The 26820-nt window shown below is 39.0% G+C and overlaps 2 protein-coding genes across 9 annotated transcripts; one reads left to right on the top strand and one right to left on the bottom strand.

The window, feature by feature from the left end:
• Positions 1-705: 705 nt before the first annotated feature.
• Positions 706-2586, top strand: LOC147513000 (Eukaryotic aspartyl protease family protein). Its single transcript, XM_086595988.1, has one exon. It carries the CDS (start codon positions 764-766, stop codon positions 2264-2266), a length of 1503 nt encoding a protein of 500 aa, XP_086452114.1. The 5' UTR covers positions 706-763; the 3' UTR covers positions 2267-2586.
• On the bottom strand, positions 2370-26305 carry PRMT7 (protein arginine methyltransferase 7). Of its 8 annotated transcripts, none has more exons than XM_086595984.1 (16): positions 26041-26305; positions 25893-25972; positions 25753-25778; positions 25532-25657; positions 24473-24637; positions 24268-24386; positions 24107-24186; positions 23274-23545; positions 22507-22746; positions 7080-7153; positions 6343-6436; positions 6062-6211; positions 5889-5963; positions 4746-4842; positions 4399-4592; positions 2370-2651 (listed from the first exon to the last, which is right to left on the bottom strand). In XM_086595984.1, the coding sequence occupies exons 1-15, from the start codon at positions 26235-26237 to the stop codon at positions 4432-4434; spliced, it is 1956 nt and encodes a 651-aa protein (XP_086452110.1). In that variant the 5' UTR covers positions 26238-26305; the 3' UTR covers positions 2370-2651; positions 4399-4431. The 8 variants fall into 8 exon arrangements, with proteins under 8 accessions (XP_086452110.1, XP_086452107.1, XP_086452108.1 ...); XM_086595983.1 differs by lacking the exon at positions 2370-2651 and adding an exon at positions 3363-3978 and having other exon boundaries at positions 26041-26273; XM_086595981.1 differs by having other exon boundaries at positions 25753-25972; positions 26041-26273.
• Between the last annotated feature and the right edge of the window lie 515 nt (positions 26306-26820).

The raw sequence follows: 26820 nt of genomic DNA, 5'->3' as shown, positions 1-26820 counted from the left end.
AATTGAGTACTCTTCTCAATTGCCACACGGCATTGTTGCTGTTGCCCAAACAGCTGGCCAAGTGATGAGTGAATACTGAATACCTTGTTGTATAATTATTTGATGTTAGGACAGCCTTCTTTTTGATGATAAGATATTTGAGCAGCTGAGTCGAACAGAAACCATTACCAACTCGACCTTGTTGGCTTGCTTGAGTTGACTATTGAGTTGATATATAGATCTTGTGGTCCAATAATTGGCTGTATCCCACTCGAATGTAGTACTCGATTCAATACATACAGAACGTCTGGGGACACAACTCAAAAGTAAGTTCAAAGCTCGGAAACAGCCTCATTGAAAGTGGTCGAGGCCTCGAGGGTGTTAGCCCAAAATAATGAAAATATAGTCTACTGCGCCAGATAGCTCGATTAATTTTCCACGATAGAATGCTATTAGTAGCCAAGTCTGTTCACTGTCTGATTTGGGTCGGCCGAAATGAGTTTACCTACTTATTAAATCGGGACCATTGCCTCCGAATATGAGTTTGACTACTCGAGGTCACAAAGTCACAAGTTTTTGAACCAAACAAGTCTGACTACAGTCTCTCTATAAAAACTCAAAACCATCACAACGTAAAGAGAAAGAAGTTTCGTCCACCTGTGTCTCTATTACTCTATTCTCTACCGACCTCTTTAATATCCCCTTTCTCTTTTTGAATACACACTTTCTCTTCTCAAACTCTGAAAACTCATTTCCTAATACACCCTAGTTACTTCATTCACTCATGGCTTCATTTCTCTCTTTAATCTTCTTTACAACTCTCTACTTCTTCATTTATTTTTGTTCATGTCAAATAGTTCTACCTCTCATACACTCACTATCAAAGTCCCATTTCACTAACAACACTCACCACCTTCTCAAAACTTCTTCTCTTCGTTCCACCAAAAGATTCAATCACCACAAACAAAAACACCAGCAGCAACGTCGACAAATCTCACTTCCACTCTCTCCTGGTAGTGATTACATTCTCACATTCTCATTCGGTTCTAAACAGAAGCATCAACAATCCATTTCTTTGTACATGGACACAGGGAGTGATCTTGTTTGGTTTCCATGCTCACCTTTTGAATGCATTCTATGTGAAAACAAGTATGATAGTAACATTCCTTCAACCCCTTTTAATGTCTCCTATGCTTCTCATGTCCCCTGCCATTCCCCTGCTTGTTCTGCTGCTCATTCTTCTGTTCCTTCTTCTGATCTCTGTGCTATTTCTCATTGTCCATTAGAAACTATTGAAACATCTGACTGTTCTTCCTTTCACTGTCCGAACTTCTACTACGCTTATGGTGATGGAAGCCTGATTGCTAAACTCTATCAAGATAAGTTATCATTACCCTTTGCTTCTTCTTCACTTAATCTTCCAAATTTCACTTTTGGGTGTGCTCATACTACACTTGGTGAACCAATAGGGGTGGCTGGTTTTGGTCAAGGTGTTCTCTCTTTACCAGCTCAACTTGCTAAACATTCACCTCAACTTGCTAATAGTTTCTCCTACTGTTTAATATCTCATTCCTTTGATGTTAAGAAAGTTCACAAACCAAGTCCATTGATTCTTGGTCGTTTTTCGATCGAAGATGAAGAGAAGAAAGCTTTTGTTGATGGCGGAAGTGAGTTTCTTTACACACCAATGCTTCAAAATCCCAAACATCCTTACTTCTATTGTGTTGGACTTGAAGCTATATCAGTTGGAAATAAGAGAATTCCAGCTACGGAAAGTTTGAAGAGAGTTAACAAAGAAGGTGATGGTGGTATGGTAGTGGATTCTGGTACAACTTTCACTATGTTACCAACCAAGATGTATGAAGCAGTAGTAACCGAGTTTGAGAACCGAGTTGGACAAGTATTGAGTAGGGCGAGTGAAGTTGAAGGTCAAACTGGACTCAGTCCATGTTTCTATTATGATAATGACTTGGTTAGTTTATCTAAAGTGCCTAGATTAGTGCTACACTTTATTGGCAACTCTAGTGTTATTTTGCCTAGGAAAAACTATTTTTTCGGATTTACAAACGGTGATGATGTGAAGATGAAGAAAAAAGTAGGCTGTTTGATGCTGATGAATGGTGGGGATGAAGAGGAATCAGGTGGACCAGTAGCAACGTTAGGGAATTATCAACAACAGGGTTTCGAGGTGGTTTATGATTTAGAGAAGAGAAGAGTTGGTTTTGCAAAGAGACAGTGTGCATCACTTTGGAATTCTTTGAACAACGCTAACGTACACTTGCGATGAGCTGGCTGATTGGCGGCACTGGCTTTTGACTTTTCGAATCCAAGCGTGCAAGCAATTTGACACACGTGAACTGCATTGAAGAAAAACGTTGACCAATGAAAGATAAGAGATAAATGATGTTTATAGCTTTGTGCATTTAATGTAAATAGAGTAATAATAAATTTGTAATTAAAGTGTTTTAATGGTTGTTTGCTTATATACTGGTAGCTGAAGTCAGGATTAGCTGTAAAGGGAGTAAGTACTTGTGTTTGATATTATGCGTGATGTCAACTCTTTGTACTGCGTAGTGCTCAAATAAAAGAGACGAGATTTGTAGGATCTGCTACTGAGACTCGGACCAAATTCTTCTTCCATGTGGTGAAGTTCCCAATAGACTGTAGTTCGACTGTAAATTTGCATTTGTGAGATATAAGATGACCATCGAGGCATCGAGTACCATTGACAGAAACATAAAATATAAGTAAATACATGAAATGCTGTGCAAAGATACAGATGATACTCCAGATTCTGGCAGTATCACGAAAAGAAATCTGCAATATGCTAGTATTTCCAAGCATACATGCCGAAGTTCAAATATTATTTGAGCTACTAGGATTTTGAGGAAATATGAATTCTTGGTGGTTTTGTCATTTAATTGATCAAAATCAGTGATTCTTGGATAATACCTTGATTAAATTATCAAAAATAAATACCACATTCCAATTTATACATTCATGAACTAGGATCCACCTTTTCATGGGCATAAAAATTAAAAATGGGAGATAGAAGTCGCTTTTAAAACAACTGTATATGAGACCGGCTCTTTCATTCACAGCTGGACATAATCTACATCTACATTGGCAAAAATCATGGTAGGATGGTACCTAGATTTCCTTTGATTCATTCTGAAGCCTTAACACTGACGTGATATCAACTATGACATGATTTTAAGCTTATCATGAGTTTGAACTTGGCTACTTGGCTAGACTAGCCTGAACTCTAAGCTTCAAAACTCGATTGATGCCCGACCAAAAATGTCAAACGTCTGAAACCTCAGCAGCCTATGTCGTTGATATATCACCAACTTTGTTAGCAGGGTATAATAATAACAAAGGAAAATGGTTGATGCGGTCACAAATTCAATAGATAAAATGCCGATAAATTCAGCGGCATTTTGTACAACGAGCATCTGTACTCAACTTCCAAAATTTTATTGTAACATTTAGATATTGTTATCACTTCTATGTCAGTCTTGTCTAGACATTACACAAGTCTCGCCAAAAGTTCCATTCCCCAGGTAGATCAAGTACCGGATTTGTAGGGAGGGTACTCCTTTGTCTATTCTGTCTTCTAAGAGGTGCCCATGACCCTCAAGTTGTCTGTATGTGCGTGCCTCTACTTTCTGTTTGCGATTTCAAAGAGGACTCTTCTCCCATTGTCCCAGAAATCAGAACTCATGGGACTTGCTTTTTTGGTACTGTTCTTTTTATAGAGAGGCTGTAGAAAATGGACTAAAATATTTCTGGGCAGAATTAGAGAACTGACTCACCACCCAGAACATCTTATAAAATCCCCGCCAATCGCAATATAGTAATGTGGTCCTTATATTCCAGAACAAGTGGCAACACCACAGCACATTCTACTTCAAAGAAGATGAGGTGTTGGCATTCAACTGATAGCCATTTCTATCAGAGGGTAAAAATTTGTCCATTGAATGCCAGATGCACCTACGACTGCACAAGATAAAATGATAATTCCAGCCTCTGTTTTCAAGAAATTTTTTTACCAGCCAAACAGCTGATCTGGTGTACACAACTCACTTGCCTAGACTATTGGAAGCATGAATGTATAATACAGCCCAATAAGCACAGAAATGTAAGATCTGATGGCGACAATCCAACTTTGAATTACCCTTGTTCAGTGTGAGTTTCTGAATGTCGTGTAAGGACCATACTTCCCAACTCAAACTGCTTAATGGAACTTGGACTCGGGTTTTAATAATCCCTTTAATTTCATCATTAGTTACTCCATGAACTTAAATGGTGATGATAAAATTTTAGGGGGCATGGGGGGATAGGAAAAGGTGGTGTAGTTTACTATTGTACAAAAACTACTAATATGAGCAGATAAGACTTCATAACTCAAAATTTTACCTTGACAACCAAAGAGCTAGAGATGTGAATCTTCTATTGGTGGAACAAGTAATTTATAGTGAGTTCACCATTTGATGGGTCAAAAGATGTCTCCAAGTCCGCAGAAGGACATTCACTGGAACTGCACACTCCATTAACATCTACTACTACAGGCTTGCTCAAAAATTTGACTCCTTGTTTGTAATATCTGCAATCTGAATGCCAAGATGTTCCAGTAATTAGAAAAATTGAGAACATATCCCATAGATTTCATCATTGGGAAGAAATTAGTGGTCTAAAGAATTCTAAAGTTTAAGAACAACTACTTGCATGCAGTCATTCATAATTTCTTGTCCATAAAAGAATACCTGGCCCTGTGGATAAAACAGTAGAGCTCTTAGCGTCCATTACCCAATCAATCCAGAGTGTGAATCCATGGCAAATACCAGTTACGTTAAAATTAACCTGCAGTACACAAATCATCCTCAATATATATAATATCTTAGACAGGTACACCGAAGGGCCGAACATGATAGTGAAACTGGTTACCATTCGTTTTAGTGAACGAGTCAGCAGCAATCTCAAGCCAACCCCAAAAAATATAATCTAACGTGACACATGATCCTCCAAAATAAGGCCATCAAGACACCACCAAATACTAAACTAGTTAAAATATGTTTTAGTTATTGATTAAGACACAAAGACGAAAATCTGGAGAAGAAGAGAGAAAATAACATATGGCCTTAACTAGTTCTGGAGAAGAAGAGAGAAACCAGTATACGGCCTTACTAAGTTTCAGCCTTCTCTTACACATATCTATATATAGGGTTTACTACGACATGACTTGTTCTTACCATGGTTGAAGGAGTATAAATGGGGAACAAAAACAGTAACCATAACCTTGGTTGTAATCACATATTGCCGCAGCCAATTATATTGAATAAATGAATCCACCACGTGGAATGTGGTGATTTGATAAGGTGTGTGTCATTACTTCTTCAGAGGGGGAGTACATGGCATAATGTAATTGGCATGTTTGGGTGACTGTCAGTTAGGGCAGGGATCGGGTCGGGTTCGGGTCGGATATGGCTATATCTGAATCCGAATAGTTTCATAATATCCGAACCCGACTAACCCGATCCGATAACACTAAAAATTCAAAAAAAACCCCCAAAAAATATATCCGAACCCGAACCCGACAGACCCGAACCCGAACTATTCAGGGTCGGGTCAAACCTGACCCAATTCCCTGCCCTACTGTCAGTCCATGGAAAAGTAAAAGCAAACTAACACAAATTCCAAGAACTGACAGCCACAGTGGCACATCCACAAAAACATGCCATCTGCTCCTATCGAAATGTGCAAGGAGTACTTTATTAGGGCATCATTCAACTAGAGACCTAATTCACGAACATATGTGAATTTGATAATAATAATAATAATAATAATAATAGTTATTATAATAAATTAATAATAATAGATCATTAGAATGATTAAGTAAATCATAATACCTTTGCTTTCCCAAAACATGGACCTATTGGTTTGGTAAAATCAAACTCCATTACTGTGAATATCTCACTAAGTTCCTGAAACATAAAATGCATGTCTTGATAAATATTTGTAAAAGCTAGGTTACACGAAAAATACCCCTACATCTTGCAGAGACTACATGTAGAGTGATAACCTTGATCTCACCACACTGCCAAATAAAATAGGGTATGCAGGGAGCTTCATGTGAAATTTGTCCATCACTACAGGCTCCTAAAGTTGCATTTACAATTGAATGGTTAAAGCCTTCAACCCTTGCAAGGCAACTGCGACTTTTCCACAAATCCTGCAGTGAAAATTTTGCAGTGTCATAATATAGAGCATAATACGCTCAGCACATTATCAATAAGAAAAGAAGAAGAGTGGTAGTGTAGGTGCACTGGATGGGAGGGTTTGGGGGGAGGAGAGACCACTCACTGGGAGAGACATGGCACAAGCCTTTAGAACTCCTTTACAGGGCATGATAACTACATCTTCTGACAATACTGAATCAAACATCGTCCTTTCTTTCCTATATCCCGTTCACAAGAAGAAGAGAGGCACAAACAAATTGTTATGGTCAGTATAAATTCCAAAAGGACTTAAATGGGAGAAAAATGCAAAATGCATATGAATCAAGTCTGGAACCATTAATACAAGTTGATTAGCTTAAAGCAAAAAAGAACAATATTCATTTATACATCCAAAACAAGTTTTCAATCAATAATCTGGAGAAAGTAAGGCTAGCTACCCCAGAATCAGTTAAATATACTGGTTGATTGGTTATTTATTTGCAGAATCATACACCTGCTTACAAATGTAACTCTTCCAGTGTTAGGTGAGTTTCACATTCCTATACTAGTGAAAGGCTCAGTTTTTGGTCTGTCAGAACCTTCTGGGGCTTTTCTTAGCTACTATGAGAAGCTAGGTTATGTTTCATCCTTTGTGTCCTTTTGTGTCTTGAATGTACTTTGTTCCCCTCAAATTTCTCAAGCTACTTGTGTTAGGTGTTATTCACAGATTTCTCACTTGACCAAAAACGAAATAAAGTTACAATGCATCATCATGGCGTATATTCAGAGAATCGGTAGGAGTAAGTTGGACTCCAGCATTATCAACCAAGAAAGTTGCTTATTAGAGAGCACCCTGAAAAAAATAGTATGCAGAAGTTTTACCAAAACCGCAGGTTTTGCCACGGAAGCTTTCCTTCATTTTCATAGTAGAATGGCTCTCCAATTAGCAGATCGACCTACAAAAGAACAAAAAAGTGGAAATTGTCAACCAATTCAATCAGCTTATTAGTCGATCACCAAATGTTAACCGCAAGATGGTAGATAGTAATGCATGATGGCATTTTCTTTGAAATGTACACATATATCATATTCCCCTTACACGAAGGATATTGTTGCCGAAACAACAGCTATTCATGATTTTCAACCAAAGTAATGCCATAATGACGTGGGCACAGGTTCCTATGTACAACATTTGTTGGGAGTTGCGCATCATGACTTTTCTAAAATAAACACGAACCACGGGTGATGTATCATGTGTGCCGATGTGTTTGACAGTCAGGTAACAAATTGCAGCGACAGCTGTTTAGGGTGCGGGTGCAAAGCATTAAAAAATGGAATGTCTGTGCTATGCAAGTAGTAATGTAGGGTTCTTCACAAGAGCCAATGTAGTATGTCCTTCACAACATTTGTTTGTGAGGTGTGAGTGGTAATCAGTAAGATAATTGATTGGATAGCTAATAATCAATTATGGATAGCTAATGATGTTAGGTAACACCACCAGTCACCACCACTCTGAAATATCATAACAAATTGTCCTATTTCGGCTGCTGTCTCGGCTGAATACCTTTTTCACAAAGGAAAAAATAGATGGTGACAAATGTTTTACAGGATAAATATTGACTGGCGATATTTAAATGCTGATTCCTGGAAAATCGACAAAATTGCAATATTTGAGGAATTTTTTTTAAGTCACCACCATAGTTCAATACCCTGGATGAGACAAATTTCAACACTGAAAGATTGAAATATGCCTGAAAATATAGCCAAAACTTTGTAATACTTCGAGATTTACTAGTACAAGTCTAGAAACATTCAATCTATTTCAAACTGGTATTATGAAAACCAAACTCTTTTGAGAGAGATTACAAAATTCGTTTTACAGTCACAACCATCCTATGGGAACTCCCACACCCTCCTTACCACTACCATGGGAGTCCCACACCTCCGTAGTGAACACTGACCACCACCCTTATGGCAGCTCTACCCCTCACAACCACTGTACCAGTGTACCACCGTCCACCAACACCATGGAAACCCCAATATCACAATAATTTAAAGCTTGAAACCTCAAGTCGGCAGAAATTTTGCATTGCTGTAAAACTGAATTTTCAAAATATATAAACAACAAAACATGTATTGGTAAAAACTGTCGAACATTTGATATATTTTGTATCGTATTATATATAATCAAAAACTTATACTACGGTCAGCATCACCCTCTCCCCAAAACCACCAAGGAACCTAACCACCACACCTCCATTCTAGTTGAAACCGTGTAATGATCCAATTAACAAGAACTCTACCACATCCATCGTCACCACTGCCCCATGGAAGCCCTAGCTGAATTACAGTCCCCCCCCCCAACACATACACACATGACAAACCTCCAAAAAAAATGAGAATCCCCACCATGGAAACCTCCATGGCTCCATCACAAGTTATTATCACGATGAAAACCGTGAAATGGTTGCTTCTCATTGATCTGCAAACCTATTGTTAACCCCCCTACTCTTGATGATGTTACTGGTGCCTTGGGTATTTTTGAATCCTGCGTCTCTGATCAGGGATAATGCTTCTCTTGTTGTTTGTCCTGATGGAGAGGAGATTAGAAGGGTGGTGAAAAAAATGGGGAGTTTGAAGGCACCTGGTCCAGATGGACTGCCAGCTCTTTTTTACCAAAAGTTCTGGAATATTGTGGGAAAAGACCTTGTGGAAGTGGTGCAATCTTTCTTTACTTTGTTAAGTACCTAAACCAAACTTTCTTTGCTCTCATCCCAAAATCATCTACTTCTCATTATCGACCCATTAGCCTTTGCAATGTCTCATACAAGGTCATCTCCAAAATCCTAGCCAATCGGATTAAAGGTTTTCTCCCTAGGTTCATCTCACCTCCATTGCTCCATCAACAAGTTAACAACCATGGAAACTGTTTCGACCCCCACCTACGTGGCAAACGTCCATTAGTAGGGGTCTCTATTTTATTCATTTAATCAACAAGACTAAAGCCCAATTCGCAATATCATGGATCAATGTACAAGCCAATTAACTCATATGTCTAAGGCTGAACCTTAGCCACATGGCTTGCCACTAATGTACATTGATTTATGTCCAGATTCATTTCTTATCAAAAAGATAATTATCAGTTGACAGTTATATTCTATCACAATTACTCAAGCAACAAGATTACTTGAGCTACAAGGACTCTCTACTCTACCTATATAAATATCGCATTATTTTTCATAAGGAACTACGTTGAAACTTGATCCCTAGAGAATAGATCTTGGTAATGAGGGCAGCCATTATTTGGTTCGGTTCATCTCCCCAACATCAAATTCCTCGTTTTTAGTCGTTATTTACCATTGCTCTCGTTGTGTTGAAGCGGTTTATTGCCGAAACATAATTGGCGCCGTCTGTGGGGACTAGAGAATTCATTATCACGTAAAACAATCAAGATGGTAAGCACAAGAAGCGGACCAAATAGTCAACATATTCCTCCTACTAACAAGAATAGCAACCTTTCAAATTCAAATCGGCCGATGCATGAACCGTTGAACAATCAAGTTGCTCCTAGTAGAATCAATTCTCAACATCCAATCAGAAGCGGCCCGCCTCGCGAAAGGCGCGAAGACAAGTGCCGCCACCCTTTAATAAACATTGCAACAAGAAAATCGACAAGTCGGTAATCCTCCATGCGGTCCGTCCGGTCCATGTCGATCCTTCCGGTTGACATGGATATGAACGTGGACATTACTCTCACGCCAACTAGCGAAAAGGTGATAGTAATGACCCAATTCACCCCTAATACGGTTGGCGGGAATTCTGACGAGTCAAAAATTTAAATAGGAACTTGAGAAGGAAGTCGGCAAAGAGGTAAAGGTCGGTGGGCGATGTTGTAAATTCAACAACATCAAGGCGACCAATGAAGGGATCGATTGAGGCCATTCCATTAATATGGGACCGTCTTGGACGATCCACTTCGGATCTCGAAGAACGTCTATTTGTCAAGCACAATCAACCAAAGGTGCACTTTAAAGTAATGACCCTATTACCCGTACTTATACGGGGAGAATCGGATTGGCGGGGATAACTACTACCCTAGACATGTCCGATCTCAAAGGGAAGATTTACCTCTGAGAAGCAATTTCAGGGAAGACCGCCATCCGAGATATGTCCGACCAGACAAGAGCAACAAAACATGGAGAAGTGGTATAATTATTCCGACCACCCGGCCAAGAGTGACTACCGGCCTGCCCGGGCGGGGTTCTGAGGAATATACAAAAAGACAATCACCGGTCGAGTCGATCATGCGTGCCGCCATAGATCTCTAACTCCAATAAGAAATAATGGAAGGTATCATCCTCCACATGGGGACGACCGGGGGCGTCCAGTTGTTCGAGTCAATACTTTAACTTTGACAGAACAACAGTTGAAAGAGTTGATTGCAAAAGAACTTAACGATAGAGAGTCAAGGGATGTAAGAATGAAAAACTTGACAGTCAATGATGGAGTACTTGACAAGTTTTAAACGACATTCAAGAAGTTTGCCACCATCCCGGCTTCAAACAACCCGATTTTGAACTTTATGATGAGTCGGACGGAGATCCTGGCTTGCATGTTCTATAGTTCAAAAATAAGTTGGTGTTATGGGGTGGAGATGATCCGCTCATATGTAAGCTCTTTCCATCGACTCTAAAGGGAGAAGCATTACCGGGTTTAGTGAGTTGTCTTCAAGATCAATTCACCAATTCAATGAACTAGAAAATCGGTTTGTTAATCGTTTCCACCACAATTGCAAGACGCCAAAGGATGTCGACTCACTTACGAACATCAGCAACAACGTGACGAAAAGTTACGTGCTTTTTGTTACTAGGTTCAAAAGGCGGCCGGATGTTCCGGAAGTTTACGATGGGATGCTTTTTAGCCTTTAAAGAAGCATTATATTATGAAAGAGACGAAGTTCGAATTTCATTGTAAGAGATCTTTACCACTCTAATTAAATATGTCCCTAAAACTCGATACGATCGTATGTTAGGGCTAAACAACACATCCGTATTGAGGAGAACCTATCGAAAAAGCGTGAAGAAAAAAGATATTCGGAGTAAAGATTTTTCGGACAAAGAAGAATTTTAAAACAAGGAAGATCGGATCAACAACATAACGATGGAAAGAATGACAATCGAAGCAAGTCAATTTCAATCGTGATGAAAAAACTCTACTGAGCTAAACCGACCCCCTTCGATGCCAAGTACTGCTATATATGAAAAGTTGAAAAGTGGGAATCTTAACCCCGCCTTTATCCACTTTCGAAAGATACCAAAGCGACAAGGACAAAGCTTTGCGGTGTAAATTCCATAATGACTATGGCCATGAGAGACGAACTTTGTCGCTCTATAGGTCCGGATTCAAAAATTAGTGGAGAAAGGACTTTTAAATGAATATCTTATTAAAAACTCTCCAACGGCAATTCTTTGCGACTTATGAACATGTCATTAATGTTTCCCATTCTCATGTTGAGTCTCTTTCCAAAAGTCGAGTAAGAATCAAAAGCGTTTGAAAGTTAGTTATGTTGGTGAATTTAACCATATCAACAAAGTCGATTTTGTCAAAGGAATCGGGCGGACTTACGAAGAAGAGCCCTCCGATTTCAATCGATGATGATCTCCTTGGTGTATATCACCCTCACTATGACGCCAGCTTATAATTTACGTGTCATAGGTGCTTCTCGTGTTCAACGGGTAATGATCGACCGCGGGGGGCCACCTCCGGCGTTATTTTTTCGGTGGATGTTATTCTCGGATCAACTTGAGGGTATGATCATCGCCGAAAGACAATCCTATCATCGGTTTTGATGGACAACATCTTCACCGGTTGGAAGAATTACCTTACCAATCAAATTAATGAACAAAGAAGTTGAGCTCGATTTCTTATTGATGGATTGTCGATCCCACTATAACGATTTTGGGGCGTAGATTGGATACATTCCATGGGGTCAGAGTATCACATTTCATCGATGTGTCAAGTTCCCATTCTCTGGCATATTTGCAAAGTTCAGAAGTGACAAAGGTATCGCCCGTTCCCGCTATGACAAAGCAATGGATGACTATAAAAAATCTGAAGTTCGAGGTAATACGATCCTTGCAAAGTACCACCCTGAGTTCATTACTATACTGGCGCGTGCCTCCATCTATAATATTGAGGTTCATGTGCGAGGGGCGCTTCTGATGGATCGACTTTTGAAGTGCAAGTAGGAGATTCAAAGAAGAAACCACTTTTATTTCATTTGAACTTTTCGAACGTAGAACAAAAAGAGTTGGTTTCCACTATTCAATGAAATAAAGCGTATCTTCGCTTAGAAAATTGAGGAAATGCCGAATAGACCATACGTTTGCTTGTCATAAACTTGACATTGATCCAAGTTTCAAGCCGGTTCGCCAAAACCAAGAAGAATGGCACCCGATCGGGCTTCAAAGTTAAAGAGAGATTGATAAAATGCTACTTGCGGTTAACTTTATCCGACGAGTTACTTACCCAAAATGGCTTGCTAATGTCGTCGCGATGCCAAAAAGAATCGGACAAATCAGAATTTGTATTGACTTTACAAACCTTAACGCGGCTTGTCCGATTCATCCGTATCCATTGCCATGAATTTCGAACTAATAGATGCCACTTTCGATTCCAACGCTATCTTTCATGGATGCTTCTTGGTACTACCGGATCTCTTTGAATGTGGATGACCAAGAGTTCACGCGCTTTCATTACCGACCCAAGGCATTTTCTCGCTACTTTGTTATGCGCTTTTGGTGCTGAAAAATGCCGGTCACCTACCAAAAGCTTGTCGATACAATTTTTCCGATCTGGCGGGGATAATAATGGAGGCTTATATTGATGATATAGTCGTTAAATCGAAACTTCTTGGCGATCATCTTTCCGATCTTCAACTTGTTTTGATAGGCTTAACAAATATAACATGAGACTTCAATCCCGCCAAATGTTCTTTTGGCCTCTCTTCGAAAATTTACGGGATACCTCATGACTCGTAGAGGTATTGAGGCTAATCCCGATCGATCGTCTTGTTATTGATATGCCATCACCAAAAATAAGAAGGAAATTCAACGACTTCTTGATCGGCTTGCCGCTCTTCATAGATTTATTTCTAAATATTCCGATCGTTGTCATCCTTTCTTCCGGACTTTAAAGCGGGCGCAACTTGGAACATTGATTGTGAGATGGCATTGCAACAACCGAAGAAATACTTGGTCGGGCCCTCCTATATTGACAAGTCCTTCAACGGGTGAACCGATTGGCATGTACCTAGCAGCCTCTGAACCTGAGTTGTTGTTAGTCTTTTTCTTTTCGTCGATGATGGTAGACTTCGTCTTTTTTATCGATAAGACGTTAACCTGAGTCGAAGTCCTCGTTATTCAAAGATGGAAAAAATGGCACTTGCATTGGTTAATGTACCGCTCGTCGGTTAAAACCATACTTCGGGGGAGGTTGGTCATAGTTTATCTTCGAGTATCCCTTTACGCAAGATCTTTTCGTAATGCACGGAATCAAGCGGATTAGCCGAATGGGAAAGTTATCTTAGTCATATAGCATTGTCTTTGAAAGTCGTCATCACCGCGAGAAAGGACATGCTCTAGCTTCTTTGATAGCTGATTTTCGATTGATGATTCTCCTATTGATGATTTCTTGCGCCCGGGGAAGAATCTATGGAAGACATTACGCCACTAATAATCGGGGCGACGAACCAACTTAAAAACGCAATTCTAATCCCATTGACTATGGATTGTTTACTCGGATGGCTCCCATAATAAATGGTCCGAATCGGATGCATTTTTGTTAAACCCGGCGGAGAAAGATTGAGAAATCAGGCGACTTGGCTTCGCCAAATAAAATAACGGTATGAAGTATGAAAGGCCGTTTGTGCCTTTGAAAACAGTTTTGAACCGGAGGCGAAAGCTCCAGTTATACACAGTTCTCGCTGGTGGCCAATCGGTTTGGCGGGTCTTTTGAAGCGAGATGACCGTATGGCGGCTTATCTTGGTTTGATACATAGCCTTTCGACAATTTGATAGCAACTCTATCACTTAAAGACCAGAAATAACATACATCATCATGTTGATTCATTGGCTTATCTCTCCTCAAAAGCGCCGTTAAAGTGAAGAGTCAAGACACATCACCGTGGAGTTCGAGAAAGAGCCAAGCATTGACTTTTACCGAAAAAGAATTGCATGACTTGTATGTACATGAAAGCAATTACTTGTTTCGCCTTGTCTGCCAAAAAAAAATCGACCACGATAATGTCACCAATCATGACTTCGGAAGCGGAAAAGGGAGATGGAAAATATCTGACATGGCCATACTTTGGATCTTCCATTAGAATCTATAGATCCATTTGTTCCTCTGAATTAAATCCGAAACGGATAGTGAATTGGTACATGAAGCGGATGATAGTCCCGAAGTTCCCGATATGATACTATCGAGCGATGATGATCTCCGATGAGCAAGATTGGCGTCTTCCTTATATCCACTATTTGCAAGTTTCTTCTTCCGCCGAACCAAAACTTCATTTGAAAGAATCAAACGCCGATGCATGGAAGTTTTGGTGATATCATTCTTCGACGGAAGTTTGCACTTATATCGAAAGGCTTCGGACTTAAACCCTATGTTGCGATGCCTCTCCAAAACGGGAAGGACTTCAAGTTTTGGAAGAGATTCACTCCGGCTTATCGCGGGAAGCCACTCGAGGGCGAAGTTTAGCTCATAAAGGCTATGACCGCGGACGGCTATTGGTGGCGAGAGATGCAAAAGGATGCAAAACACCTATCCGAGGTGTGAGCCATGCCAAAAGCACGATAATATGAGTAAACTACATTCTTCGAAGTGCATCCCATGCTTAGCCCATGGCCGTTTGCCAATAGGGCTTAGACATTATTGGCCCTTTACCTAAAGCTCCGGTAGTATACGATTCCTTAACGTGGCAACCGACATTTTACGAAATGGGTAGAAGCAAAGCGCTTTGGTCCAAATCCATGCTTCCAACGTCAAAATGTTTTATGGAGAAATATTGTTTGTCGTTTTGGCATCCCCGCGGCATTTGTGTCGGATAATGGTAAACAATTTGATCTTTGAAGAAATTAAATCGGGTTCAATCTTAATTTGAAGATACGGCATAACTTCTCCGCGACTTTATCATCTCAGAAATTAACGGGCGAAGCCGCTGATAAGGTGATTTTGGCAACTAAAAGAGGCGTTTGACTAAGCGTCAAAGGAAATTGGGTCAAGGAGTTACCGGTATCTTTGTGGGCTTATAGGACAACACCAAAATATTCAACCGTGATATCACCTTTTAACCTTGCGTATGGTCTTTGAAAGCGATTTTACTCTGAACCCGATTTCGATTACATCTCTCGGTTGAGTTGTTGAAACAGTTCCAATGACACTACTTTGGCTCGGTCAAAAGCTCTTTATTGATGAGGTTCACTCGAGGGACTACAACGACTTATTAAGTATCAAAGTGACATGAAACGGAACTTCGACAAGAAGATCCGTCCTAAGTCTTTGCTCTCAAGACTGGGTTCTCTGTAAAACCAAAGCTTATAGAATTAGGAAAGTTTGGGGAAAATTGGCAAAGGACCACATCATAGATCGTCCAAAGATCTAAGGGGTCATATTTCCTCCGTACTATTTCGGAAGAATAATAGAAAGCCATGGAATGCTTACCACCCCATGAAGTTTTACCGTTAGGAAATTTTTTGCAATTTTACATTACTCCATCAATAACAAATCTATCCATCTATGTAGTTCGTTCTATTTTATCCATCAATAAAGACATTTCAACTTCCATTCTCTTTAGTTTGGTTGTCATTTTATATTTCTCTCTTCTTACGTACTTTTACTTTCAACAATGTCATTCATTAACGTTCATTCTAGGGAGGTCATTCATATTATGCCTTTTTCGTCCAAGTAAGTCCCATTCATGCCTACTTGACGGAAAATCCGAAATAATAAAATGGTTATTCTTGCTTTCGGAACAATTATTGCAAATACTCACAATCTGATATCCGTGCTAATTCCACTACTAAGGTAATGGCGTTGTGTTTTAGTTTGGTCCCGATTACGGGGTGGCGACTTTGAACCCGTGACAACTCCAACCGGTTATCGAGCCTTGCTTCACGTTCGGTACAAATATTTTAACACTTGAATAGCTAGGTTCATTGAGGGCGATCATGTCCCTTTGCGCTTTCAATAACTTTCTCCAATGGTTCTATATTGAGAGGTTTTCTCTCTCACGGGCTGCCTCTCGTTCTTTTACATTCATAAATCAACAACACTAAGTTTTATCTGGATATGTTATCGACATCACAATGATGATATTCAATAGCCAACACATACTTTATTTTTTATTTTCATAAAAAAATTTTTTAGCTCTACGGTATTACATACTTTCGCAATCACATGATCATTGGTTTGGGAAAATCCAATGGTTTCTTCCCAAACTTTTTCGCGTATACAACTTCGTACAAATCTTTGTAATTCATCTTCTCACGTTCTAGTTCATCTCCGTTTCTATTAAAGTCTGCGTCGGTTGTGCTTCGGACGATTCCGCGATTCAATGCCATTTGCCGCGTGATCTTGGCGAGCAGCTTCGTTTAAATCTGTCATTAAACTTGTTATTTTTCTCTGCCTCTTTTTGCGACGTTTAAGTTCCTCGATCTTTGGTCGCCACGGTGACTTCATTCTATCACATCTGCTTTTTTAAGTGTTTGTGTTCCTCCATTATCTCACAGGCTTTTCCAAATTCTTCGTACGATCTCTCCTCTGCTTCTTCCGTCCGCTCGGTTAAGTTTTTGTTTTCGTCTTCTAACTCTCTGATGGTTTCACTTAACGCTTTGTTTGCCTCTTCCAATTTTTGGTTGAGTATCTTCACTTTATCTATTTCTTCTAAGGCATTGACTTCATTCGGAACGATATTTTTCTTCGCGATTTTTTCATGAATTTCTTTGTCCCGTACTACCGCCGTTTTAACCAACGGCAAAAAATATATGATATCATCAATCTTTTCGGACTTAAACCTGAAGTTTGCAATAACCGATAAAAAATACTATCATACACGGTTTATACTATCGAAAATCATTGACAATCGCTCTGTCATATTCTCCGATTTTCGGTCACATTTTTATATTTTTCGAGCCCCTCTCCGAAGCGTGGTCCTTTGGCGATACCTTCCTTCGCCGTCTTCCGGACTTGAACATCTTTGCTTCATCTACCAATTTCATCGGTTTAGTGTTGGACACAAATTTCTTTTTACGAATCTAACGATATAGTAAAAATCAACGGTCGACTTCTTTGTTAATAGATTACGTGGTTTTTCTCCATGAGTAGTATTACCCACGGCGACTTGCCGCGTGGTTGTTGGATTCTTTGCTCCCCGCATTTTGCTTTGCCGTTTATTTTCTTTCACCGACTTTGTGTTCTTGTTTGCACTATCTTTTTTGTAAGTATCATCTTTGTTTCGTTCTTTTCCTGTATATACCAAACCGGGCGAGATATTACATCTCTACACTTTTACATATCTATGTTTTCTCACGGTATATACATTTTCCTCTTTATGTTGAGAATGTATTATTTTTCGTCGGGCTGTTTTTGTGCATTGTAGTCTCGCCCCTCGAGGCATCATACATTAATGGCGTTGGTTGTCTCTCGTAGTCTCCATTAAGCCCGTTTTCTTGTGGAACATTTTCTTTTGTACAATTATTATTTGTATTTGGCAAAAGCTCGGCACTAATTCTCGTTTGTGTTAATTCCGTTCCATCCTCTTTTTTCACTATCGCTATCGCCGCCAAATATTGCATTTCTTCGACTCTTTATTCTTCTTCGCCATTTCACTATGTGTATCCATGGACCTATCGGTAGTTGTTCGATACCCCCAGTGTTGGAAATCAACAATATCATCAAAGTAGCTCAAATCTACCAATCTTTCGTCAGAACATTCATGAAAGAAGAAACGAAGGTTGTTCTCCACTTCCTTGTCCAATTCAATGTCTGGGAATAACTCACGTTTTCTGTTAGACACAAAAATAACTCGTGTTAGTCAACAATTTACTCATAGTACAATTTTCAATACTTATGGTTTGGCTTACCTCGAAATTTGTTCGGCACTTTAAACTCTGTCGGATTCCACTTCCTCCATGGCGGTGCAAATCTATCCCATCCGTTGTATACTTTTTTTAGGACCCCTTTTTAAAACTTCGTTTGAATCCTTGAATTCAATTTCAAATTTTATGTACCTTTTCGTCGATTATGGCTTTCGGTCGTTATCAACGCGAAGATTTCTTAAGCCCCAAACCTTTAAATTCATTTTGTAAACGGTCGCTTTCGAGTAAAGACTAACGAACGATATTGGCGGTTGTCCGAAGTGCGATTTGCCACCACTCCAATAATTCGCCAATTTCTTTGCTTTCAGGAATTGCATTCCCCGCAATTTAATTGTATTGTAAGCCATTACTACTTCATCTTCTTCGACTTTTCGTTTCAAATTCGTTACACTTCATCCATCTCAATTTCTCGAGTCCTAGTATTTTTTGTATTTCCTTAAGCGACCATCGGCGTGGTTCCGTGTAGTCGGTATCAGACTGCCACACCTTCTTTCCACCTCACCAAGTCTGCGATTGTCATACGAGTTTCCTTCTCGGTATTTTTAAGCCCATCCGTGCGGTAGTTTTACTGCACAAAAAGAAAAGGATAATCGGGTCGGTTGCTCGAAAACCGGATTCACCGAGTCCACAAGGACGAACCAAAGCCAACTTCGATGGGACCGCAGTGCGATGCCGCTTCCTCGGAGGCGTTTCACCGTATCTTGTTTGTTACTAACTCTTACGAATGCACCGGGCGGTTTATTAAGAGCGGTTCTTATGCCGCTTCCTTAGAAGCGCGTTGCACCATATCATGTTTGATTCATATTGGTTTGGATCTGGCGCCATTATCGTCTTCCCTCTTCGCCAAATCATGCCGAAGTCGCGCCAACACCAAACCGTCTTCTTTTGTGGTCGCCACCACATGTTCCGTCTGGTGATTCCCCGAGGAAGGAGTTCCACAGTTTCAACGCCCATGCATAAAAATAAAAAAAAAAAAAAAAAAAAGATAACGCATGAAAAGGATGCTTACTGCGATATCCTCCGGAATCAAAGGCTGACGGGGGTGACTATTTTGCGGGGCACCTTACAAAGCCCAAAGATCTTCCCATGGGCGAGATGACATGGTCTTCCACCGAAAAAGTGATGGACGATGACCGTGTTAAGTTTGTTGGATCACTACATGCCGACGAAGCGGATTCAGCTGAAGAGCGATAAGGTAAACGACGGTTCGCGTTCAAGTTCCTTAAGAAATATGAAGACATGGTGCTAGGTTCTTGCTTGCCACCGTACTTTCAAGCAATGAGACATCATGAAAGAAGAAGATACAGCATATATTCCGGAAAGATAACGCACCTGACTTTTTTTACTAGCGAGCTTGAAGCCCTCTCAAGACTTCGTAACCCACACCTTGTTTCTCTGCTAGTTTACTCCTATGAAAACAGCAACCTTTGTTTCGTCTGCTAGTACTGTTTTACTCCTAGATCTAGTTTGGTCTACGGATACGGTTTTATACTATTTCGTCGATAAGTTTTTCGGGGTGGATTCTTATCTAACCTAGATTCTTATCTAGTTCGGGGTGAAATCTGGGTTTAGTCGCCCAAGTATTCACTTTCGACTCAACTTCGTATTTTTATTCTTTTTTCTTCATATTCTTACTAAACGCCCTACGTTTAATTTTCAACGGTATAATCCAAGTATCGCTATTCCGTTGGCACGCCTTCATCAATTCAAATTTCATAATTATCACGTGGCGCGATTCGGTACATTTTCGCCAATCAATTTCTTTTTTGCAATTTTATTTATGTGCATCTTTTATTTTTTCGTACATTTTTCGCCATTTTTTTTTTTAACTACGCGTCATTGCTTCCGCCTACATTTATTTGACATTATTTCGTTTCCGCTAATTCACGAATTTTTCCCGATTGTCCATTTTCTTATCGTTTCGTTCACACGACACTTTGTTATACACTCCGCTTTTACTCTTTTTATTATTTCAGTTTTCCTTGGTTTTTTCTCTTCTTTGCCATGTGAACTTTGTTCGCATGACAAAAAGAAGCGATGTTCGACCCCACACCTACGGCAAAAACGCCCCATTAGTAGGGTCTCTATTTTATTCATTTAATTAACAAGACTAAAGCCCCAATTCGCAATATCATAGATCAATGTGCGGGCCCGTTAACTTCATATGTCTAAAAATTTGAACCTTAGCCACATACGGCTTGCCACTAATGTGCATTGATTTATGTCCGGATTCATTTCTTATCAAAAAGATAATTATCGGTTAACGATTATATTCTATCCGCAATTACTCAAGCAACAAGATTACTTGAGCTACAAGGACTTCTACTCTACCTATATAAATATCACATTATTTTTCATAAGAAACTACGTTGAAACTTGATCCCTAGATAATAAATCTTGAGTACGTAGGCAGCCATTATTTGGTTCAGTTTCATCTCCCCCAACATCAAATTCCTCTGTTTCTTAGTGCGTTCTTTACCATTGCTCTTGTTGTGTTGAAGCAGTTTACTGCCGAAATAGAAACAGTGTAATGGTTGCTTCTCATTGATCCAATCAAACCCAAACTCAGTGCTTCTTTGAAAATGACATCTAACATAACCAAATTTTAAAATGGAAAATACTATATTAAAAATAGTTACCAAACAGTCCCTAAGTTGGACTGCAAAGTATCATCAGTAATCATTATTATTAAAAAGTTCAAATCCCCATTTTCTCATATTAACACCCTTCTCTTTGTTTTCAAACACTCTTCGATTTCTTCCTTTCCACCCACAATATTGCCAAAACAAAGGGACAGCAATCAACAATGACATTGTGCCCTTTCCCCCAAGTTATTGATGGTTGAAATGTGGTTAAGGGTAGCACCCAAAGTAACCTTCTGCCATTTCCCCCGGATTAAGTCTATTAAGGGCATGGTTTTCAAAACCAGTTTTTCGAACCAACTCGGACAAGACCAATCCCACTTCAAACCAGTGGTTCATGTTTGAACCGACTGGTTCTTTGTCAGGAAACTCGTTCACATTGAATCACCGATCACGGTTTGAACCACCGGGATCGGTGATTCAAACCAGGATATTTTTTTTTTATGGAAATTTATGCAAATCTATTTCATTAATAATATCACAAATAGATGATTGGTGGTTCAAACCAGGATATTTGTTTTTGATGAAAATTTATGCAAATCTATTACATTAATAATATCACAAATATATGATATTTGTTTCTTTATCACTACAATGTTAGTTTCATTAAAAAGTGCTTAAATTCTTTTTACAATTGAGAAAATATTTATTTTATACTTCAACTCTTCCTCTTGAAGAATCTTCAATTTCTAAAAAAAAAAACTTCTTATCTGAAACTAAGGATTAATTTCGAAGAAATCCTACTTTAATCCTTAATTATTGTTGTTTTGTACGGATTACAAGTCCTAATAAAGCAACATTTTAGTGAAAAACAGATGGGCCTCTATTATAGACAGACTGATGCTTTCATTACTGTATTTACGTACTTCCATGTATTTTCCAAATTTGATTATCTACTTATACATGTAAGACATGTCATCCTTCTCTACTTTTGATTTAATTCATATCAATAAGCATTATTCACCGATCTCCGAGAAAAAACAAAAACACAGAAACAAAAAAGGGGAGAAGGCAACCTTCAACAAGTTCTATAACTCACACACATAACCATCTGGGAAGCCTTGAACAAGTTAAATAGTGTTGTTGAAGACGATTGAACATGTGAGAAGTAAAATGACCTGGCAAAAAGAGGTCATTCATGCACATGTCTAGGCCCTCTTAACTAAATATCCATTTCAGAAAATACTTTGTCAAGAGAATTAGGAAATTGTTGAAGTAATAGCTTGTACTAAAACATGAAATAGCCTCATGAAAACAAACTAGCTTGTTGAGGTAGAATATCATACCTCCATATATGTATCATACTATCATGTAATTTATGTAACGAACAGTTTACACTTTCTAAAAACTCTTTTGCAACTCAGAATTTGGAAACCATGTTTCTTCATACCCACTTGACAGAAACACTTCCGTAACCATCCCATTTCTTTCGAATTGACTTCTACACAAGTTCTTACTGAAAGCAAAACATACATCGGTAAAGAACTTAAAAACGATGAAAGTTACCTTTTCCCCGTTGGTGTCATTCATGGTTAAGCATGTCCTATGAATCCTGTTATTACCAAGAACCTTCACACGATCCATTGAGAACCCATTTGCATTAGCAATAGATTGCAAATATTTCGCGCCTTTCTCTTGCAACCCTGGGAATAATGAGATTACACGTGAACTTGTAGAAAGATGTGCAACAAGAACTGTCAAGAACACACTGTCATCCGCAACAACACAAACACGACATACTTTAGCCTGCAATTACAAGGAAAAACCAATCACCAATTAATAGCATACACACAGAAAAGAAAATCATAAACATATGCATACATCCACATAATTACATACATAATCATATTATGTAATGCTTGTTAGGGTCTGAGAACCTTGCACAAAAGTATATAACTTCCAGGGCCTCTCCACTCATTACCAATTGGTTCTGACTTGGATGCCCCAAAGTTAAAGATACATATATGAGTATCATGGAAGGTCGTCCAAACTATGTAATATATTCTTCCAAAAGTGTGGCACACACTTGTCAAATACTTGTCATGGGTCAATACAACAGAGACACTTGGGTAACAAAATAACAACTTTAAAGACTATCATCCTAATTGCAAGGCACCTAATAGGCTTTTATCACATATATCATGTCCCTATCCCATTCCAATCAAAGTTTTTTCTCCATAACAAGTATGATTGAAACTATCTGTATAGCCACATGCCCATACCAACAAGCATTTGATATACTTCTTAAGATTGAACCAGAAGAAAGTTCTTACAGCATCTCTTGTAGCAGTAAACACAGTATATCTCCATTCTTTGTCTCCGTAAACAGCTATTCTTTCTGGGGATAGTGTGAGTTGATAGCCTCCAGAATACAATTCATAATGCGCGGACTCAGTTCTTAGGTTATGGTTCTGGAGATTATATGAGAAGCTAATATCATCATGACTGGCTTGGAGATGAACCTGCTCATGCTGCAATACAGGCACTCCCATCCCCGGAACAAACCAGACACACTGTTTCCAATGATCACACCAATCAGCATTACCTAATTAAGAACAAAATCACTTGACCACATGAGCATACGATTCATTCTCCTTGCAGCCAAGTCTTTCTGTAATGTGTAACTTTGGGTGTATCTGTTGATTCTGTAATTTGTCTTAACATTTTTCTGCGATATTCAGTTTGTGCGTGTATGTGTTTGGGGGGTGGGGGTGTTCAGTGACTCTGTCAGACAGAGAAAGTGACACGTCTGTGTATTCTTGTTGTTAAATAGTGTCCACAACTTTGCATAGTACATTCAGTACCATTATTTTGCCCAGTGCCAAAGCTACTCTATGGTCTGCCTTACAACCAAGAAGGCTGAAGCTGATGGAAAATGTATGGGCTAGCTTAGCGCACTTGGTTACCCATAGCACACAAGCCCAACTATGTTGGATACGGTCCATTAGGATGAGGGGACACAACTGAGTTCTTGATTGAAACTGTAAGGTAGGTGTTTTGCAAGACAAACTACTCTCAAAAATTAAAATCCAGAATTCTACGAATATCAGCCAAAATAACTTGACGCATGCACCTCACTCACAAGAAAAGTGTGTCCACAACTTACTAGTGTTGAAAGGTGAACTTATCCATCTTGGAGCTGTGGAATAGAAGACTGTTCCTTCAAAATCAAGTTGAAGCACCCACCTGAAAAAGAAACCAAAACAATTGTGAAATATAACTCTGCGAATATTATGTAAATCATTATAGCCGGTCAGATATATTTACCATGAGATTACAGCATGAACTCTACCCTCAGCAATGGTACTTACGTATACCTCAGTTTCTCCACGACTGTCTGGTCGTTTCCAAAAGTCAAATTCAAACATTTTGAAAGGTTCTGAGAGCTGGATGAGTACTAAACTGTGTCCAAATTAGATTATATGCCATTACCAGGGAAACAGATAGCTAAAGACTAAAATCATATACAAACCAATCTAATCTCTTCCAGAATCGCGTCACAATGCATGGCATACTGTTGTGGTTTGACATGAAGAACAGTCTCCAACCCAACTGGAGCAAGATGCACGCCGTCCATGGTCTGAGCTTCATTGTTGTGTATATCGTGCAGCTTCCACAGGTATTTGCTCTCAACCAGCTGAGACACCACAAGTTTTACACATGGGTGAGCCCTAAAATGATTGAAAGATTATTCTTTAAAAACTCAAAGAGACATAAATTTACTCACTGGAAACTTACAAGTACTAAAGAGGAAACTATAACTGATACAAATGAAGAAGTAAAATGAAAAATGACATTACTTAATTTTAATCTCAAGTTTGACCCTATGACCAGACGATCTTGCTTTTTGACATGATGAAGAGAAACCCCAAACACTTGAGTCAAGTCCATAGTTGTGTGCACAAAAAATGCAGTCACACACCACACAGTGAGTACAAAAGAAACACCTGTGTGTATCACTTTATATGAAATCTAAAGAGATGGAATTACACTTGGTAAACCACAAAATAAGCTATTTCTTGAACATCATATAGAGAAAATTTCCGATGGATCGTTAAACAGTTCAAGGACAAGTCAGCTTTGGAATTGAAGTGATGCAGCTATCTAAACACCGAAGATGAGTCAAAAAAACTAATCTCACATATGAAATGCTGTGGGAAAAACAAAGGACAATATGGCTGTAGAAACAAGGAGAAATTCTTCAGTTGCTTATTTTTTATTGATTTTCTATACCTATTATGCAGATGGTGAATCATCTGACTTCAAAAAACTTACTACGAGTGTTGCAGGGTGACCCTGCCGTCCTCACTGACTTCAGGCTCTCTGCATACGTTGGCAGGCCAACAGACCGTGAGGACTAGAGCAAAACAATAGAACAGCTCATTGTCAAAGATTATTGACCAATCTAATTGGCTTGAAGGGCAGGCACCATATTCTGATTCCTTACTAGAAGAAGCATAACTCTTAATTTGGTAAAACATTTTTATTAGAAATATCCTAATAAACAACAAAGTCAAGCATGGTTAAACACCTGGCCATAGGTAGTCGCTCGGTATGGTACTGTCAGTGGATTTTCCACCAATAGCTTATCATGTGCATTTTGTAGAGTAGGTATTAACCCTTCACCCAATAACTCTGAATCTAGTATCTCACTAACCTGCATTTGGAAGTAAAAAATGGAACTATTCAGTCAAACGATATAAACTAGAGAAAGTAGAAAATAAAAAAAGAGATGTCATGGCTGGCCCTTACTAGAACATCGGCACGTGAAGCAATATCTACACCAAGTTGAAGTTCATCAGAGCGCTTATTAAAGATGTGTACGTTCTTTTGCATACCATTAAAGTGTAAAACTTTCCTCATCAACTTAAACATGGGCAGGTAAGACTCACATGCAGATACCGTCCCCTTCTCACTTGAAGATTCAGCCATAGTTCTGGCAGCCATCATTGATAGCAATCCAGTTCCAGCACTACACAAACAAACAAACAAGTTTAAAACATTAAAAAAAAAAAATTAAGTAAAGAGATTTGCATATACCCAATGTCGAGAACGTGACAAGGTTTGTTAACAGTCTTTTCAATAGCTTCACGATAAGCTTTATTCCTTTTGGAGTCATTAAGCATGTCGAGATACGAGGTTGATGATAAATTAACTGTTTCTTCTTCTTCTTCTTCTTCTTTTACTACTACCCATTCGGAGATACCAGTTAAGGGATTCACTTTTAACTGGAACATTCTTTCACTTTAATCTCATACTCTTTATTATTTTGAGCTCATATAGGGAAACATGTATAAATGGGTCTGGTTTCGGATCGGGTTTGATCCGTTAACATATTCAGTATTTCAGACTTCACAGTTCAGAGTGGGGTGATAAGTTGGCCCTTAGCCCCCTCAACCTGCCCCAACCCGGCCTTCAAAATTGCATGTTAAAGCCCTTAAAATTGGCCCTCACAGATTTGAAGGGCGGGCTGGCCCGGCCTTTATGCATATAAGGGGTAGGCTAGGGACTAGGTTCTAAAGCATCAGCCCTCACTTGGGACTCATACGTTTAGGGGATACTTTAATTACATTACATTACATTTATGTATTATACTTTAATTATCTAAGTTGTATAAAAAAAAAAATCACTAAATTAGTTTTCAATAGGGGATAGATTATAATATAATATATGCATTTTTTGTAAGTTATTGAAGAATAGGTATATAAGTAATACATAAAAACAAATTCAACCTAACAACATAATTAAGTATGAAAAATGTATATGTTTTAAGAGTATCATCTCTTCCACCATCTCTATCTCTCTTTTTCTAAATACATA

The sequence above is a fragment of the Coptis chinensis genome, chromosome 3 (assembly GCF_015680905.1).
Source record: "Coptis chinensis isolate HL-2020 chromosome 3, ASM1568090v1, whole genome shotgun sequence".
Classification (NCBI taxonomy): Eukaryota; Viridiplantae; Streptophyta; class Magnoliopsida; order Ranunculales; family Ranunculaceae; genus Coptis; species Coptis chinensis.
This window is presented reverse-complemented; position numbering and strand designations above follow the sequence as displayed.

Coding starts and splice junctions, on each gene's coding strand:
- LOC147513000 (XM_086595988.1), top strand. CDS start 764: ATGGCTTCATTTCTCTCTTTAATCTTCTTTACAACTCTCTACTTCTTC.
- PRMT7 (XM_086595981.1), bottom strand. CDS start 26,237: ATGTTCCAGTTAAAAGTGAATCCCTTAACTGGTATCTCCGAATGGGTA. Junction 24,638..25,531: donor GAGCGACTACCTATGGCCAG/GTGTTTAACCAT, acceptor GTGGTGTCTCAG/CTGGTTGAGAGCAAATACCT. Junction 4,843..5,888: donor CATGTTTTGGGAAAGCAAAG/GTATTATGATTT, acceptor TGTGTACTGCAG/GTTAATTTTAACGTAACTGG.